Source organism: Dioscorea cayenensis, chromosome 12, assembly GCF_009730915.1.
Source record: "Dioscorea cayenensis subsp. rotundata cultivar TDr96_F1 chromosome 12, TDr96_F1_v2_PseudoChromosome.rev07_lg8_w22 25.fasta, whole genome shotgun sequence".
Classification (NCBI taxonomy): domain Eukaryota; kingdom Viridiplantae; phylum Streptophyta; class Magnoliopsida; order Dioscoreales; family Dioscoreaceae; genus Dioscorea; species Dioscorea cayenensis.
In genome coordinates, this window is record NC_052482.1 from 19,409,373 (window position 1) to 19,426,928 (window position 17,556).

The 17,556-nt window shown below is 36.2% G+C and overlaps 1 protein-coding gene across 1 annotated transcript; it reads right to left on the bottom strand.

Annotated features, from left to right (window-relative positions):
* Nucleotides 1-2,833: 2,833 nt before the first annotated feature.
* Nucleotides 2,834-17,138, bottom strand: LOC120273986 (E3 ubiquitin-protein ligase listerin). Its single transcript, XM_039280735.1, has 16 exons — nt 17,013-17,138; nt 16,750-16,867; nt 15,936-15,998; nt 15,266-15,343; nt 14,345-14,436; nt 13,630-13,732; nt 12,481-12,633; nt 11,186-11,841; nt 10,613-11,099; nt 8,799-9,325; nt 7,034-7,832; nt 5,823-6,540; nt 4,662-5,719; nt 4,104-4,559; nt 3,466-3,696; nt 2,834-3,338 (listed from the first exon to the last, which is right to left on the bottom strand). The coding sequence occupies exons 1-16, from the start codon at nt 17,066-17,068 to the stop codon at nt 3,111-3,113; spliced, it is 5,823 nt and encodes a 1,940-aa protein (XP_039136669.1). The 5' UTR covers nt 17,069-17,138; the 3' UTR covers nt 2,834-3,110.
* Between the last annotated feature and the right edge of the window lie 418 nt (nt 17,139-17,556).

Consider the following 17,556-nt stretch of genomic DNA (forward strand, 5'->3'; position numbering starts at 1 on the left):
GTGAATGCTAAAAATAAGTTTAAAAAAAAAAGGATTTTTTTTTTTGTTGATTTTAAAAATTGAGGGACTAAACATGGAAGTGGAGACTATTGAGGGACGTATTGTTACTTTCATTTCTTAAAGAAGTGTTTTCAGGCCGGCCGAACCGATACGACGCCGGCCGGATTTGTCAGGATGGGTCAGCATTAAGGACTAATGAAGATGTATTATGAGTGGAATTTATTCTAAATGATTTATTTGAGGTCTAGTTCTTGTCATGTTGCTAGATTAGATTCATTTGTCTGGTTTTGGTGCATTTATTTTATTTGAGTTGTAATTGGTGGGCTCATTAGGCCACCAAGTATGTCATGAGGGAAAGAGAAAACAGCTTGCATACTATATTTAATTTTACATCCCTGCTAATCTTGAAAATGAACTTAAATTCTATGGGATAATTTATATTTTAGGACCCAAGGTTGAAAGTGATGATATAATATATAAAAATAAAAAATAATTCATAAGTGATGGAAGAGTTGCATGTGACTATACTGGACTATGCGGAAGTCAATTGAATTTAAATTCTTACTAATTTTTTTTAAATAAAGTGGATAAAACAATGATTTATTAAGAGAGAAAACAAAAATAAATAAAATCAAGATCAAACAAAAAGACAAAAAAAAACAGACAAGACAACCGATCGAACAAGAGGCAAGAAATAATCATTAGGGGTAAAGCACATCTCAACAACATCTACGCAAAAATACAAAAAGAACAAAAAAGAAGATAAAACAGCTAAGAAAGTGAAATCCACCATTTGGTATCCGAGACTTTCCTCAAAGCTGGTAGAGGGAGTAAATCACTCCTGAATAGAAAAATGGGATCGTCATGTCAATATGGTCATCCGATCTGGTGCTCAAGAAAGCAAGGGAGCACCTGAGGTTCTGAATGGAGTCGCTTGGAAAGTGTTGGCTTGGGTCTCTAATGGCAGAAATCCACTCAAGTAGCATATGAATAATTTTGAAAATAATTAAGTGAGGGCAAGAGCATGCAAATTAAAAATAAGATTATTAGGAACCGTGGATTAGCCCAATAGTAATTACCTGTACTTGTGATTGAGAGATCTTTAAGTTTGAGCCTCTCATATTACAATTTACTTTTTTTGGTCCCCTATGGGAGTTCTGTGTAAAAAATACCTCTCGTTCTCCCCTCTAGGGTTGCATGGCGGGTGGTTATCCCTAAGAGGTAAGTCAAACCACCGTAACTGATGCACCTCCATATCCGTTTGTCCTTTGTTTTATTGCTTGTCGACTTTGTCCCCAAAAAAATTACAATTGTTTTATTTGAGCCATAAATGTCAAAAGATAGCCCTTGAGAGGATGTCCCAAAAAGTCAGAGTTGTATATGTAAAGATGGGATCTAGGAAGTCCAAGTCTCAAAAAAGGTCCGAGGTGATGGGAATTAGACAACAATTTCCATAATAATACAGCTGACAAACAATTCCCAAGCTTGCTAAGTTAAGAGGAGCAAATCAACATAACAAGAAATGCAATCACACGAGACACCAAAACTTTTACGTGGAAAACCCTCAAATCAAGGGTGAAAAACCACAGGTCATACCTAACCAAACCAAGCTCCGCTATGATCAAATTCAGAGTACAAAAAAGTTTTAAGGTTGAGCACAAATCAAGAAAAAAACACAACTCAGCCAAAACAATAGCTAAACAAGCTCTATTTCAAAGACAAGAAAGCAGAAAACAGACCTTTTCTGCAGCATCTGTTTAGAAATTAATATCTGGAGTTAGAGGAAGCAAAACTACAAACCGGCTGGTTGAAAACAATCCCTAACATCCCGAACGGACCCACAAAATTTTAGCTCAATCGGAGTCCGTTTTGACCCTCCAAACACCAACTTGAAATCACTGCCCTTGCTAAATCCGAACCAGAAATCTGTACCTTTCTTTTGTGGATGTTGATCCGTTTTATGATCCTCAATGTCACACCTCTCTCCTTTTCTCTGTACCCTAATCTGATGAAAACCACTAATTGAAGTGTCCTTTAGTGGGCTTGGACTATTGGGCTTTCTCCACATAGGAATGGAACCCAATACCCAATACGAGAGTGGGCATACAGACTTTTTTAAAAATTAATTATACTTCAAGTTATAATTTTTTTTTTCTTTTCGTAGCCTTTTGTTTTATTGGCAAGCTTGGTCCTATGCACGCCCACCCTCCCGGAACTTGCTAGTCTTGGGTGGGCTCGTTGGCAAGGCAAGCTTGCTTTGATGCCAACAAGCTATGTGAACCTCACCCGCTTCCCATAGGATTTAAAAAAATAATAATAATAGTAATAAAAATAAATAAATCACATCTATTAAAAATAAAACTGGAAAAAACTTCACTTCCCACAGTCAAGTGAGATCTGTATGACCGGCAAGCTCACCCAACCCCTTTAAGTCATTTAGAGCTCATTGGGGTTGAGATTGGCTTGTTGATCGAACAAGCTCGTTAGAGCTCACGTAGGTATTTTTTAAGTTTATGGAGTTTCTTAAAACCGCAAGGATTTGGCCTAGCTCCATGCATACTCCTAATAGGCTCGGAAAATCCACTGGCAAGTTGAGAAGATGAAAAACAGGTAAAATAATAACCCACAAAATGAAAGAAGAATATATATATATATATTAAAAGACTCACTTGGTAAGGGGAAATTTATAGGAATTTTTAGAGATCTTTTGAAGCCTCTTAAGTACTATTCCCATATTAAAATAAACAAAAATGATTTGAAACAGTGCGTATAAAAAATAAAATAAAATGTACATATTCATACTGATAATTACCCTATTTTTAGCAACAGAAGAGAAGCTAAAATAGTGATAAATTTGCATTAATGTAATTGAAGTTACAGGTAAATTAGGAAAAGGGGAAAACTCTTGACTAGTTTAGAAAGTAAAATGCTCGTCAGCTAATTGTACATATTACAAAAGTACAAAGGCTTCCCTAGACTCAACTACTCAACAATGTAGAACATTCATCACTCTTAATTCTTTGGATAATCTCCCATGATAGACTGTACAACGCCGAGGCAAAACTGTGTAGGAGTTCTGGTTTTGTGCGTATGGACATGTAAATAAGATATCAGAATGGCGTTTGACACAACGGACAGGTCGACTTGTGGGAAGTCGAGAACCACTTGTATAAGCAAGCCGAATGAAATTTGTGCTTGCAGGTCTTGCATGCTAGCCGAGGTAGGCTGTGATTCGCGGTATGGATGATGCTGTAGCAAATCGGGCACTCTTCAACTCCTTGGAACTCCTTGTCGAAATTACTCTTCCATATGCGAATTGCCTCCGCTATTGCACCATTCTGCACAGAAAAAGTCCGAAAAAGATACCGGTTATGTCTCTTCAGCGCAAAAAGCAAATTCATTTGGAACATTTAGGTCAAGAAAACAATTCAAAAGTATAGAGGGAACACAGAAGGTTAAGGGTACCTGACTGCGAACAAAAGCGGATAAGGATAGCAACCATTTTCTTTGCTTCACTTCACTAATACCTAGACTCCTCGTGCACTCAACATCCACAGGCCGCAATGGATAGGAACTGGACAGGCGAATAACCAGATCCATTCCTGTCTCCTCCTTTTTGTAGGTAGCGATTATCTCATATGATGATTTGTTCACAGCAACAGAGAAGTTCTCGTCAGCGATAACAGCCTCTTTAACCTGCTTGACCAAAAAATAGAAAATCGCTAAATATCTTGCATTTATCAACATGCTGACACTTCATCCATGATGAATAATTATTATGCTCTACATAATTCAAAAAATTTTTCTAAAGGTTGCTGTGTATACACTTTCTCAGCCATTGAAATTCTCTGAAAACAAATTAGTCAGATTAATAGAAGATAGGAAAAAGCTGTAGGTCTTTAAGCTTGTAAACAGCCATACAGTAAAAGCAATTGCAAAAGTTCATTTCTGGTTTTGAGACTCTAAACTGTGATAGAAAACTGATCATGCTCTCAGGCATTTATCAGCGAACACAGAGGGTAAACTATTATGATCATACCACAGCATAAATTTGAACTTTCAAAATGCAGCTTAGAAAATAAAATTCAGACAAAATTAGTTACCTGTGATAATTCATCTGAAAGGAGAGTTGGACTGCACCATGTTTTAGTGAAGAACTCAATAGAAGATGACAGAGACCGATCACGCAAGCTAGTAAACCAATTGCGCACATAAGCAGGTAGAACGTGAATCATTAATCCATAGATAGAACCAGCAAGTGAAGCCATTTGTTCTGATCCAATAGGCCAAAGTGACTCCACACTAGACAGCATGGAACTTGAAGTTATAACTTGTTTAGCAAAATTAGCGGCCTTGGAGACTTCTACAGGAAGCTCAGCTTCCTTCTTTTTCATATTATTTGAACCCACCTTCAAAGGAATATGTTGAAATATACAATCTAATATCGTTGAAGTGACAAAATCTTGTATATACTGAATCAATGTCTGCCTTGCTGATGAAGAAGTTGGTAGTGAATGAAGATTAGATAATAACAAAGCCCATGCAAGGAACACATTAACCTGCATAAAAGAAGTTTATGGCTTACTGTTACATTACAAATACACAGCAATCCCACAAAATAAATGAATGAAACATACTAAACCGACTAAGAGTATACATACCCTGTCTGGGGATAGTAAATCCATCTGAAGAAGCTGAGCAGCAGGTTGCTGAATCAGACAAGACACCTCATCCCTCAAATCATATGATTCTTCAGAAGTTGACTCAAAGTTATGTGGCATGACTGTCCCTTCGTCAGTGGTAACAATTCCTTCTGAATCTTTGTGTTTAAAAATGGACAATTGACATACAGGTTCTGTAGTAAGCAAACTATAAGCAGCTAGCTGTAAGGAAGAATTTGGTTTGGGGGAAAATAAAATTGCATACAAAGAACTGACAGGGCCTTTGCTAAGACCCCATAGTTCCATGGATTGCATTGCTTTGATTCTAACATGAGAAGGTGATTTGCGAACAGAGACTGCAACTAACTCCCAAAAGTGACGATATGAAGATCGACTTAAGGCAATAATTGATGAGGCTTCCTCACCCAATGATCCAGCAATGGCCTCAGTAACAGCAGTTGCAAAGAAGATGCGGAGAATACCTTCCATCATTTCATCTTTAAAATGCAGTAAAGACTGCAAGACCTCATTCATACACGCCTGTTCTACTTCAAATAACTTTGAGAAGACAGAGTATATAACCAAAGCAGTTGTACAAATGCTAATTTGTAACGAGTCTATAGCCTGAATTGCAGCATCCAGCTCCTTCAGAAAAAGTTCTGACTTCTTGTTAGCTGTATACTTTGTTGCAACATCATCTATGTTCTCTGCTGCTTCCTCCATTGACAAAACTAACAATTTCATCCATTTAAGTGATTGAGCTAAAACAAAATTCCAGTCACCCACAGCAAACTCTTGCCAGCAATACCCTATTGAAACTGCAGTTAGCTTTGCAAGTGTCATCTGAACAGGAAGTGAAGAAAATGTTCCATCATCAGCAGATGCAGTAGAGGATATCAATGAAGCATCATCATCACACTGTTGCCTCCTAAACAAATTCAACAATAGTGTCTTCTCGGGATAGACATCATTTGAGAACTCAACTGTGAGCTCTCCCATACCTCCGGACACACTTAAAGGAAAACAAGATACCACAACTTGAATCCATTCGAGAACATCTGTCACATGATAAAATACATGTCACTAATTCATATACAGAAGAAAGACAGTCATTACAGGTAAAACAGAAGTAGAAACATAAAAGGTAGTTGGCATTTTCACCTGGTCCTGTCTCTCCACAAGCAAAGGGTGGAAAAGAAAGGGCTGTCTCAAGCCAACTAAGAATATTCTTGTGCAGTAAATCTTCCTTTAAAGAAATGAGTGATGCATCTTTACAAGGTTCATGAGAGATGCAACTTTCAGAAAGCAATCGGGGAATTATAACACAGAGAACATAAGGAAGAATTCTCAGACAAGCTCTGTCTACAGGAGTAGAAGCATAAAGCTTATCTAAAACATGTGTAAGGATTGCTAAGGACTCACACTCTCCCCAGACCTTATCCTTCATAATTAAAGTCCATAGCAAGGACATAAGAGAACGCAAGAAAGGATCTTGAATGTTTTCTACCTCATCATATGAAAGGGTCCATGCATTAAAAGAAATCCACTCGCAACTGGCTCCACTGACAAGGGAACCATCAAGTAATAACTTCAAAATTGAAAATACGATGTTTTCCCCAGGAGAAGCTAAATTTTCTGCAAATTTACTCAAAGAAGGTAAGAAAGAAGTTAAAGTGCTGCCACCTGGCCAATGCCATGTGCACAGTACTTCAGCAGCAAGCCATGCCCGAGAGTACGAAACTGAAGATGGAATTGGCTCAGTGGAAACTACTTCTGAGAAAATTGGAGTTTCAGTGTTGAAACCACCAATCACTCTACTGAAGCCAAGACTACAGATGAGCTTGTCAACAAAAACAACAAAATTGTGATGCCTCAGTTCCTACACAAAAAAATGCAAGAAAAAAAAATCAACCATCAAAATTTATATAAACATACAATTTATAGCAGACTGCAAATGCAGAACTTGTATCAAAATAGATGAAGCATAACAGACCAATTGCCTATGTGCAGATGATTTACCGGATAGGTACCTATTAAACTAACTGCAACAAGGGAGAATATGATCATAGTATAATCAATTTTTTTAAGCCACAAGTAGATTTACAATGTCAAATATAATCTCATCTAATAGAAGTTGTTTTGAAAATATTAACAAAGATTGTAACAGATAATAGGACCAATAATGACATCTTTTAAGCCTGAAATTTCTGAAATTCCTGTACCACTGTGAAAATCTTAAAACAGAAGAAACTTTTTAATAAGGTTGTTAAACCAGACTAATAAACAATAAGGAACCAACAGAACTGATTACTGATCAAATATTAGAAAAATAGTAGAGGTCAATGTGCATAGTGTTCTATATTGGTTCTTACATTGCTGGCTAGTGGTGTCTCCTGAAGTTGGACTATGGCTGGCATTTTAGCATCATTGTGCAATGGCTTAACCCACAAAGGCCAAGATCTGTCTTCACATAACAATTGATCCAAAATATTCTGTAACTCATTGTTATCTTGACATACAATGTTCAACATATCCAGTGCCCATTTGCCGCATAAAAAAGAAGTCCTGTTAGCTCTAAAGCCATTTGTCTCAAAGATGCAAAATCTCAGAACCTGCGCCAAAATGCTTCCAATCTGCAATCGCCTGCAAGCACTGAGGCTTCCCCAGAAAGAAGAAGTTATTCCACAACGAAAAGCATGCAATTCCTTTCCAAAAGCCAACTTATCAATGACCCATTCTTGTTGATGATCAAAACTTACATTTCCAGATATCGGTGAACCCGTATCCACATCAGTCCCTAGAAATTCAACATCTAGAGCTCCCTCTGATGCCATAATACATTCCCAGTCAATAATAAATAAAGCAGCTAATAAACTCGGCACCAGTCTGCAGTCCTCATCAAGGGTTCTTAAGCAAAAGATGCCGCCCTCTAGAACTTGCAGAGCAGCTCGAGCCATCTCAAGCTTGTCCGAGAAAGAGGAATCCAACATCTGAATTGACTCATCAAATTCAGCACAGAACAACAAAGAGCATGAAGTTCTTGCCCACTCAAAAGAAGACATGTGAAGCAATTCTACCAAACACCTTAAGGTTCCACTGAACATACATTTAATAGCCTCTCCAGAGAGAAAGCAACTCTGATCATTCTCAGTTGAACCACCAAGCACAGCACTGTAGCAACATCGGATGATGAAATTAATGCAAGGGAAGACACATAAACAAGTTTACATTTCAGTTAAAAGGATAAGTAATGAAGAGTGTTCACGGTAACAAAAGTGGAAGGATACTCACTTCCATCACAAAGTGCAAGCAAAAATGTTTTATCTTGAAACTTAGCCAACAACAAATAAAAACAGAAAAGAAAAGAGCACTTATAAATGAATATATTGGGCAATCTATTATTAGCCTCTTTTCTTATTTAAATCACTCGAGAACCAGACTGTACAACATTTAAAATTATGACATATTTATCGCATTTATAAATGACATCAGACAATACTCAGAACCCAGTTGCCAGGTCCACTCATGCGGGATACACAAACAGACATAAGAACATAACATGAGAAAGTCTCTCATTCATATATCAGTGGCTTTGCTGGCCACTACCTACATTCCTATTTAAGGGCCTAGTTGATAAGTCTAAGGTTGAGCTGGCATATTTAAGGGCCCAGTTGCCAGGTCAACTCATGTGGGATACACTAAACAGACATAAGAACATAACATGAGAAAGTCTCTCATTCATATATCAGTGGCTTTGCTGGCCAGTGGCCACTACCTACATTCCTATTTTAGGGCCTAGTTGATAAGTCTAAGGTTGAGCTGGCATATGCTTCGAAAGAAAAATCAGTAATGAAAAGCATGGAAGCATTCCACTATTATAGATTAAAAAACAAGCAAAATAACAACCAGATAATCCAAAAGATACTTCACTCCAAACCATAAAACCAAGCAGTTAATTCTCAAATATGGTGGCGGCGGACCAAATTTGCATTGCATTGTGTCACCAATGGCAACCTATTATTGCCGTAAAGGACAGAAATATGAAATATGAAAAGAGGTTCTCATACAACAGAAGAAAAAAAAATTATGCATGACATAATTGCCAATAAGTAATAGATGGAAGATATGCTATTTTACCGTAGAAAATGAGCATGTGAGGGACTTAAGCAAGAATGACAGGCAACAACAACTGCAGCTTTGTCTAGCAACTTGTGTTGCCAGTGCTCCGAGAGTGAACCCTTTTTTCCCTCAACTCCCGGCTTCTTGTTATCAATTCTTTTCCTAACTTTCTCAATAAGGAAAGAAAGAATCTCAATGTTATTATCAATGATAGAAGTATTGATGCCATCCATAGAGTAATTTTCCACATGTGTGGCATATCCAATGATTGAACACCATTGATCCGATAAATATTCATCCTGAATCAAATCAATCAACAGATCTAGTTTTGAACTGCAGGAGCGCTTCTGTCCATTCAAACACCAAGGAACAAATTCGTTCCTGAATATGTGCAAAAAAGTTATTGCCTTTGATTCAGTAACACCTTCATTTGCAGAACTGTTTATGTCCTGCTCCCCATGGTGAATATTGAGATATGATACTATTGTGCTAGGCCCAAATATTTTGACCAATGTGGACAAAAGTTTAACAGCATCTGGGGAGTCCTGCACTTAATAAAGGACAAACAGTTAATGCAGATCAAGCATATACTAGCAGAGTACAACTAGAACATTAGGCAAAGAGAACAAACTACTATACTCACCACATTTGATTCATGGCTTGCACACATTCTTTAATAATATATTTTATCAGAATCAGTTACAGACGTAAATCATGTAGCACTAGATAATCATTATCCTTGAGTATGTATTCTTTAGATGTCAAAACATACCTACACTAGTACATGATCTGCTATTATAACTTAAAGTTGAAAACTTAAGTAAAATTACATGGGCATCTATTAAGACCATCACTACATGTTGGCAAATTATGCTCTTTTGCAAAGATCTAATTGCCAAGAAAAGGCTATGGATGCGACTAAATAATGCAGAAAAATGTGAGGGTACAGAAAAACTAGCCATGCAGATGATTTATAGTAATGCCAAGTAAACAGGATGCCCAACCAACTCAAGAGGAGTTAGTGATCCACTTTCTCTCCGCATGTGGTGAGAAGTTCATGGTCTGTTGGTGCCCCAAAAAAAGATGTACAAAACGGAGGAGAAAAGAAAGATGAAAGTTGAAGATGGAGCTAGGAGTTGCTAAGCATCTTTTGGCAGAATTTCACTAATAGGAAGACAATCTCAAAGGAAATCCCTAGTAAATAAAAGAATGAAAAGGTGGCTTCATTGTTGTGGAATAAGAAAATTTTAATCTTTATGGCTACAACTCAAGCTAATGAGTTAAGGAAACCTTGAGAAGGATAGAAACATGGGCCATTAGCATGAGAAAAACAAATGTGTTAAAATAAACTTCAACTGTACTGAAAACAATTTTCAATAAGAAAGCAAGATTAAGAAGGAAGGATTGCAAGCAGACAAAGGAAGATTCAACCACCATTTGTCCAGCTGCTTGTGCTTTTGGAGTCGATCGGTGTAAAATTTAGATCAACCAGGCAGGAAAAACCTAATCTATCAGAAAACACAGTATTGAGAATGCAAGTATATTATGTAAGAGCCCACATGCCTCACATGCAAACTTACAAGTAAACTTGGTTGTAAGTAAATTTCATCAAAGTGTGCAATAACTTGATATAAGGATGATATTAGCAACACATCTAAAAAAATAGTGGCAACTAAAATACCATGAACACCATACTCGCTGCCTTAACAATCATTTGACAATCAATACTAACTTGATTCTGCTGTAAAGAGCAGTAAACACATAGATTAAATATAAATTGACTACAATAAGTTGTAAGACAAAATACACTAATTGTTAAGCAAAAAACTTACCAAAGATTTAATTGCTTGGAAAGAGTTTGCAACCATTGGTCCAGCTAAACAACACAAAGGCCATGTTTCACCTTTCGGCAAGGCAAGCTCATCCAGTAACAAGAAAAAGTCTGCAATGCGCTGGACATTAACAGAAAAACCTGGTAAGTATTCACCTTGCTGAAAAATATCCAAACAATCCTTCAGAACAGATGTGCAGAATGCATTGAGCAGATCAATATCCTTTGAGGAAATATCCAATAAAATAGCAACAATGCATTTTCCCAATTCTTGAATGTGACTTCTTAAATTAGTATTAAGCATTATTGTTGATCTTTCATGAGGCACTGAAGTGGAACTTTCAGTAGAACAGGCTGATTGTTCGGATGAAGTCTGCTGTTGGTTTTTCGGGGCTACCAATGCAATATAATCATGCCATAAAAGTCCCACAAGAACATCATTTAAAAGACATGAAGGGAGAGAGAAGCCATCTTCCCCAACAGAATATCTGCATATAAACAACACAACACCGATCAAGACATTACAAAAATGCTGACATCTAGACAATTCTATTCAAGAAGCTCAAATGAACACCTCGTCGGATGATATAACACCCAAAGGAAACATTCTTTAAATGCCTTGAAAAGAGCAAGACCATCTGCAGCCAAGGCCTGCACTGTATTTCTTCCTTCCCACAGATGCTTAAAAAATTTGAACACAAATTGCTCTCCAATAGCAGCTTTAGAAGGTATGGAATCTAAAAACAGTACTAGCACAGGGTATGAAATCTGCTGTGAACCATAACATCCACCACTCAAGAAATGCCAAAACCGATTTAAGACGACTTTCTCAACATTGCAGTGAGACCAACCTTCTGGAATATTTCGGGAGAAAAGCAGTATCATGTCCCACATGGTTGAATGGCATGATGCATCCTTTTCATTAAAGGCACCGAGTATAGCAGCAGAAAGTGTCTTCATGTTTCCCTCATTAAAAACTTGAGGAATGTGTTTGATGAAACTAGCAAGAATTGAATAAGTAGCAGAACGAACATCGGGGTTTTTAGACTTAAGAAATTCAAGAAAATACTTATGTGAAGAGAACATTTGTTCAGCATGAGATAAAAGTTTTGCCCTGGCCTTTGAATTAAGCCTTTGGTCTGCATCAGCATTTTTCAATTCATCATTTTGTGTTGTTCCAAGTAACACATCAGTCAAACCTGCAGCTGCAACTAATGATGAAGCAATCACCTGGGTGAATAAGAAAACTTGAGATAATTAGTGCATAGAGACACTTAACATTGCCAGAACCGATATGGAGAGCAACAATCACATGCATTTGCTATAACTAACAGCATAACAACATTAAGAAAAGAGATGTCGAAGTATGATGAATATAACACATGCTTCATAAACAGGAATAAGGGCAATAATCTATATCTTGCTTGACTATAGAATTGATTTATCAACAGAAACTCTCTTTTATCATCACCAAAGAAAATGAAACTAATAAGGCATCCATCAGAACACATTTATTTATTTTATCCAACAAACAAGGAAAAGAAGAAAAGATAAGCACCCTCACACCAAGATAGCTGTAGATAGTGGGAAAATGTGCCATCAACAAAATGTTCTTTATGTAGGTCTCACTACGCTAGACACTGTCAATTTATACAGTTTATAACCTACTTTAACGGTTCAAGAGTTGTACCAAGATCTACATAGACTACATTATATTCCATGAAAATATATGCATAAGAACATTAAAGCAATAAATAATTCAAAACAAAAGAGAGAATAAATATCATTTCATTCTAATGAAAGACTTGTTGAGCATGGCAATGTAGCAACAAGTGACTAAGAGGGGAGATGAGGGAGAGAGGGACATACACGTTTGTGTATTTCTTCCATCTCATCCAAAGGTGTCGCTTTATCAGACATAGATTGCGGTGTCAGCTTCAGGTTTTCATCCAAATATAGAAAAATCTCACTAATGCATAGAGCCAATGCCTCCAATCTTTTCTCTTGTGCAGGAAAAACAACCTGTCACCAAAATAAAGTCATCAACTTTAAAGTTGCTTGTATCTAGCTAATGACAACCTCGGCCTGTAGAACTATATCACATGTATTAATATAAGGCAAATTCAGGTTAGCAAGGAAACCAGAAAAATTGAAAACCTGAATCAAACAGAAAAATTCAATTAACTGAACTAGTCAGTCTGGGTTCAGGTCAGACCAATAAAAAACCTGGTTTTTCACATTCAGGTATGGGTCGAGTAAAAGAAAATCAGGCCAAATACCTAACCCAAACTAATCATAACATAATACTATCATATAATATATATATATATATATATGTATACGTATAAGTTAAAAAGTTAAAAACCTATTTTTTCGTGATTATATTTCCATATAAAATTTGTATTTGTATACTCTATGAATGAGTTCAAAAATATTTTTATTTTTTCTTTTATTCTTGATTTTATTTTAAACTTGTAATCAATTTGGTTTTATTAGATTATAGATTTTATTTAAATTTTGCAACTATATAATATTTTTTTCTAAGATAATTTTTCAATTGTTTAATCTTTAATATGAAATTTATTTGTATTTTATGGACTACAGATATTTTAAAAAAATTGTTTTGAATGTAATTAACTTTTAAAAAAAATAATTTAAAAATACAAGAAAAATGGGTTCATGTAGGGGTCGGGTTCAGGTTGGGTACACAACCTAAAAACCCTGTTACCTGATAGGATTTGGTTAGGTTCGGGTCAGATTTTCTAAAACCCAAAAGGTTTGGGTCAGGGTCAAACTTTTCATGGTTTGGATCGGGTACTTGACCTATGCTAACCCCTACGGAGGCAAAGAGACAACTCAAACATTTTGGAATGAATAGCTTGGAGATTTGCTAAATTGTAGAGCAAGCCAGGGACTCACAACCGAACAAACTGTTCTTGATTCGAGGAACATCACCAGAATAAATAAATAAATAAATAACACAATCAAACAGTGTGTTCCATTACTAAAATAGCAAACCTCTAATGACCGTCTAGCAGCTTGAGAAACCTCTGGGATTGGATCAAATTGGGAAAACCACCACGGTCCCATCAATGACTTTAGATGAGGAGCCAATCCTTTCCTGAAGAATGTGATGTTCACAAACAAGTAACAATGCTTGCTAAATTTATGAGTAAGAGGTTGACCAGAATATAGCATGCTACAAGCAAGCACTAAACAATATGGATTTGTTTTCAGAAAAGAACATATTGTATTTATACGGACAACATAAATTATCCCAAGTACAGGCACTCTAAATAAGGCTAACTACACTTTAAAGTTATATTACACATGCTCTCAACAAAGAGTACACATTTGCATATAATCTTTTGATAACAGAGTTAGAAACAAATTGACTATGTACAGTTGTTTCTCACAACAATGTCATTGAATTAAAAGAGCCATTATAAGTATGAAGCATGAAAATAACTCTTGCCAAAATTTACTACAAAAGTAAAATCATTCTTTGCTAGGCAGGAAAATCAACTATGTTATCTTCTTAGGCATATACAAAATGTGCAAAGAAAAAAAAACACTGGCATGATTAGTATGAAGGGGCAGTGGATCTTGTAAAAAATATATTACCAAAGCATATTCAGTATTTGAAAGGATGGCGAGGTCAAATTATATTATCTTCTTAGGCATGTACATGACATTAAAGAAATCAAAAGGCATAGATGAAATGTCTTCACACCTGAGAATGGTCACAAGACTAGTCATGGTCTCATGGGTTGCTCGTCGAACCTCTTGATTGTAGTCAAGCAAAAGTCTCCTATATTCAAATGTCTATACAACAAATTAACCAAATTCATCAGACATAGAATCCTATATAATCCATTTACAAGAATGTGATCAAAATTAAGTTGTGTAGTTGAGCCGGATCCAATCAGGAGAAGGCTAATAAACTTCTTTGTGTTCAGAAAGTTCTGAGAACATGTGAAATTAGGACATCCAGAAGCATGCTGAACAGAAAAGCAGAGGAGAACATGATTTAACAGCCATAACTAGTTGTCCTTTGCTAACATTTTGTAGACAGAGAGAAACAGCAGAGCTTCGAGAGACTAAAATAAGAGAAGTAAAGAGTTCGCAGTTGACCATAATTACTACAGGGGAAAGATAGGTGCTTCCAAAAGAAAGTCAATATTACAATTTATAAAAATATACGTTGAAAGTGCTGACGCCAACTCAGCAAGTCAACATTAACCGTTTAATCATTCAGATGAATCACAAGAAGAAAAAAGATAAAAATATGCAGCATGTGCTCACACTGTAGGATGAAATTATTTAGCTTTCATGTTAATGCCATAAACTTTGAAGCAGAGATAATTAACGTAATTGTCTTTTATTGTCAAACAAGGGATGACGTCCGTGAAATAAAAAAAATGGGGATGAAAAAAAAAATCAGAAGTAGCAAAACCAAGGTGAAAGACAAGATTGAATTCCAGTGTAGGATGGAATTGGTCTGGCTATAAAATTGGCACACAATAATCAATGGTAGTTTAATCCTCAAACAAAAAATAATGATCACCTAAAATACCGACCACCCAATCACATCAGGAAATGAAAAGACGACAACAATGCAGAATTAACGTGGCAAAGTTACAAATGAAATTACCCATCGCGGAACTATCTGCACAATTTCTTCTCCAGGCCTTTGCTTAAAAAGAGAGGATAGTGATGTCAAAGCTTTAAGCTGCATGCAATATGCGAGCAGAAATTACACGACAGATCATAAGTAAAGATGAAAAATAAAATAAAATAAAATTCATATCCTCTTTTCCACATAGAAGAATAAAAAACTGAACTTCAGAAAATGCAGGCTGGAAGGCTGAGCATGCATGAAAAAGAAAAAATGACGATAAAATTAGAAGATCACAGGTGAGTATAGTAACTAAGCATAGTAGGTTTCAGATGGTCCTCGATGCTTGAGAAAATCATCTATTATGTGACAATTGAAAAAAACAAACAGAAGGCAAGAAAAAAAAATTCAGAAAACGATTATAGTGACAAATACAGGTTACTTTTTACCATGCTTATTTATCCATGATCAAGAAAAGGAACATATACAAGCATTAAGCCTCTATTTATGTTCAAAAGGACCATCCATCCAATTTGGCACAAGCAAAACCTCATTGTATCTCTATATTCCATTCCATAAATATCAACAAATTCAAGTAAAAGAGTCTTTTCAACTTTAGTCTTAGAAATCACAAGAATCTCAGCGGTTAAATCTGAGTCTGGTGTTGATCAGTGGAGAGACATAGAATTATTGGAAGGTGAATTACCTTTGTTGTGGGATCCTTCCGTCCAAGCCTCTTTAAGTGTAATGCTACTTCAGCATCCACATCCTGCATGCGATAGTTTGATCTTAGTTTGACCAAAGGAAAAGAATCTTTGAAGAAACTAGCACAACTCATTTTCCTTTGATATTTCAAAAGAAGAGGCAGCATATTAGAGTCAACATAACCACCGAAAAGAATATTATAATTGAAAAAAAGAAAAAGAGAGGACAAATGATGAATTACCACATTTATCCACAGTAAGTGGAACATGCTGACAATAAAATCTTTGCCAATTAAATAGTAAACAAACTAATGAGAAAAAAAAAATCCAACAAATATTCAGCCATCAACACACACAAAGCTAAAAAAAGATTCAAAGGCCTTCCAGCCAATGAAGAATTTTTCTTCAGGAAAAGAAAACAATACTACATTGGAGGTATTCTTCTTGGACGAGTAAATGGAATTTCAATATGCAATTGATTTTAAAATTATTTTGAGAGATTTTTGACTAAAAACAGTTGCTTTAAATGGTATTGTTCATGCTGCTAGTGTTTGTATAGTTCTTCACTATTCGGTTGAAAATTCTCAAGATTTATCATTCATGCCCTTACTGTAGTTTTTAACACTAAATATCTCAAACTAGATTCATGATGACATTGCTCTAATTCTATCTACAGCAAACAACTAAAGAACATACCTTTCTAAAACCAACAGCTGTAGCTAATCAATATGTAAAATCACCAAATAAACAGAAAGAACAAGAGATAAAAAAGAAGAAAAAAACTAAATATTAATGATAAATAGTACAGAAACATACCAAAGAAGGAGCCCCACCCTCCACTGATGAAGAAGAAGAAGTATCGATCTTAGAGCTTCCAAGATACCCGCCGAAACCAACAGTAGAAGCACCAGGAGGCAACAGAGATGCAGCCAAGCTGTAAATTTTTTCCAAAAAAAATCAATAGCAAAACAAGAGAAATACCACAAGCCGGATACTCAAATCCAATGAATGGCGGCGCAAAAAGAAGCAAAATCAAAGCGTAAAGAACACAAAATCAAGAAAGAACTGAAAAAAAGTACCTGCTGCTGGATGGGCGGCTCTTGCTTCTGGTGCCATCTCCCTTCTGCTTCCCCATTTGAAACCCTAGAAAAGCAATCGCGCTGGAGAATGATGCAAGGGATCGTCCAAGAAGACGACTCGAGAGAGAGAAGGAGAAAAACGGATGGTAATACGTCTAATAAAGATCCGATAAGACTAGTCGAGATCCGAATCCAATAATCCAACAGAGGGAAATCCGAGAAGAAGAGATTTTGCGGATCTTTAGAATATATCAAGATCCGATTCAGCAAACATAGTATCCGATTGGTTGAGATCCGAATCCAATAATCCAACGGAGGGGAATTCATATCCAGTAATCTAACGGAGGAAAATCCTAGTAGGGATTTCGCGGATCTTTAGAGTAAATCATGATCCGAATCAGCAAACATAAATTTCACATAGCATCCGATTATTTGAGATCCGAGTCTAATAATCCGAAAGGAAATCCGGTAAGGGATTAAGAGGATTTTAGAATGAATCGAGATTCGGTTTGGCAAGCATTACGGATGTGGACTTTTTAAATAA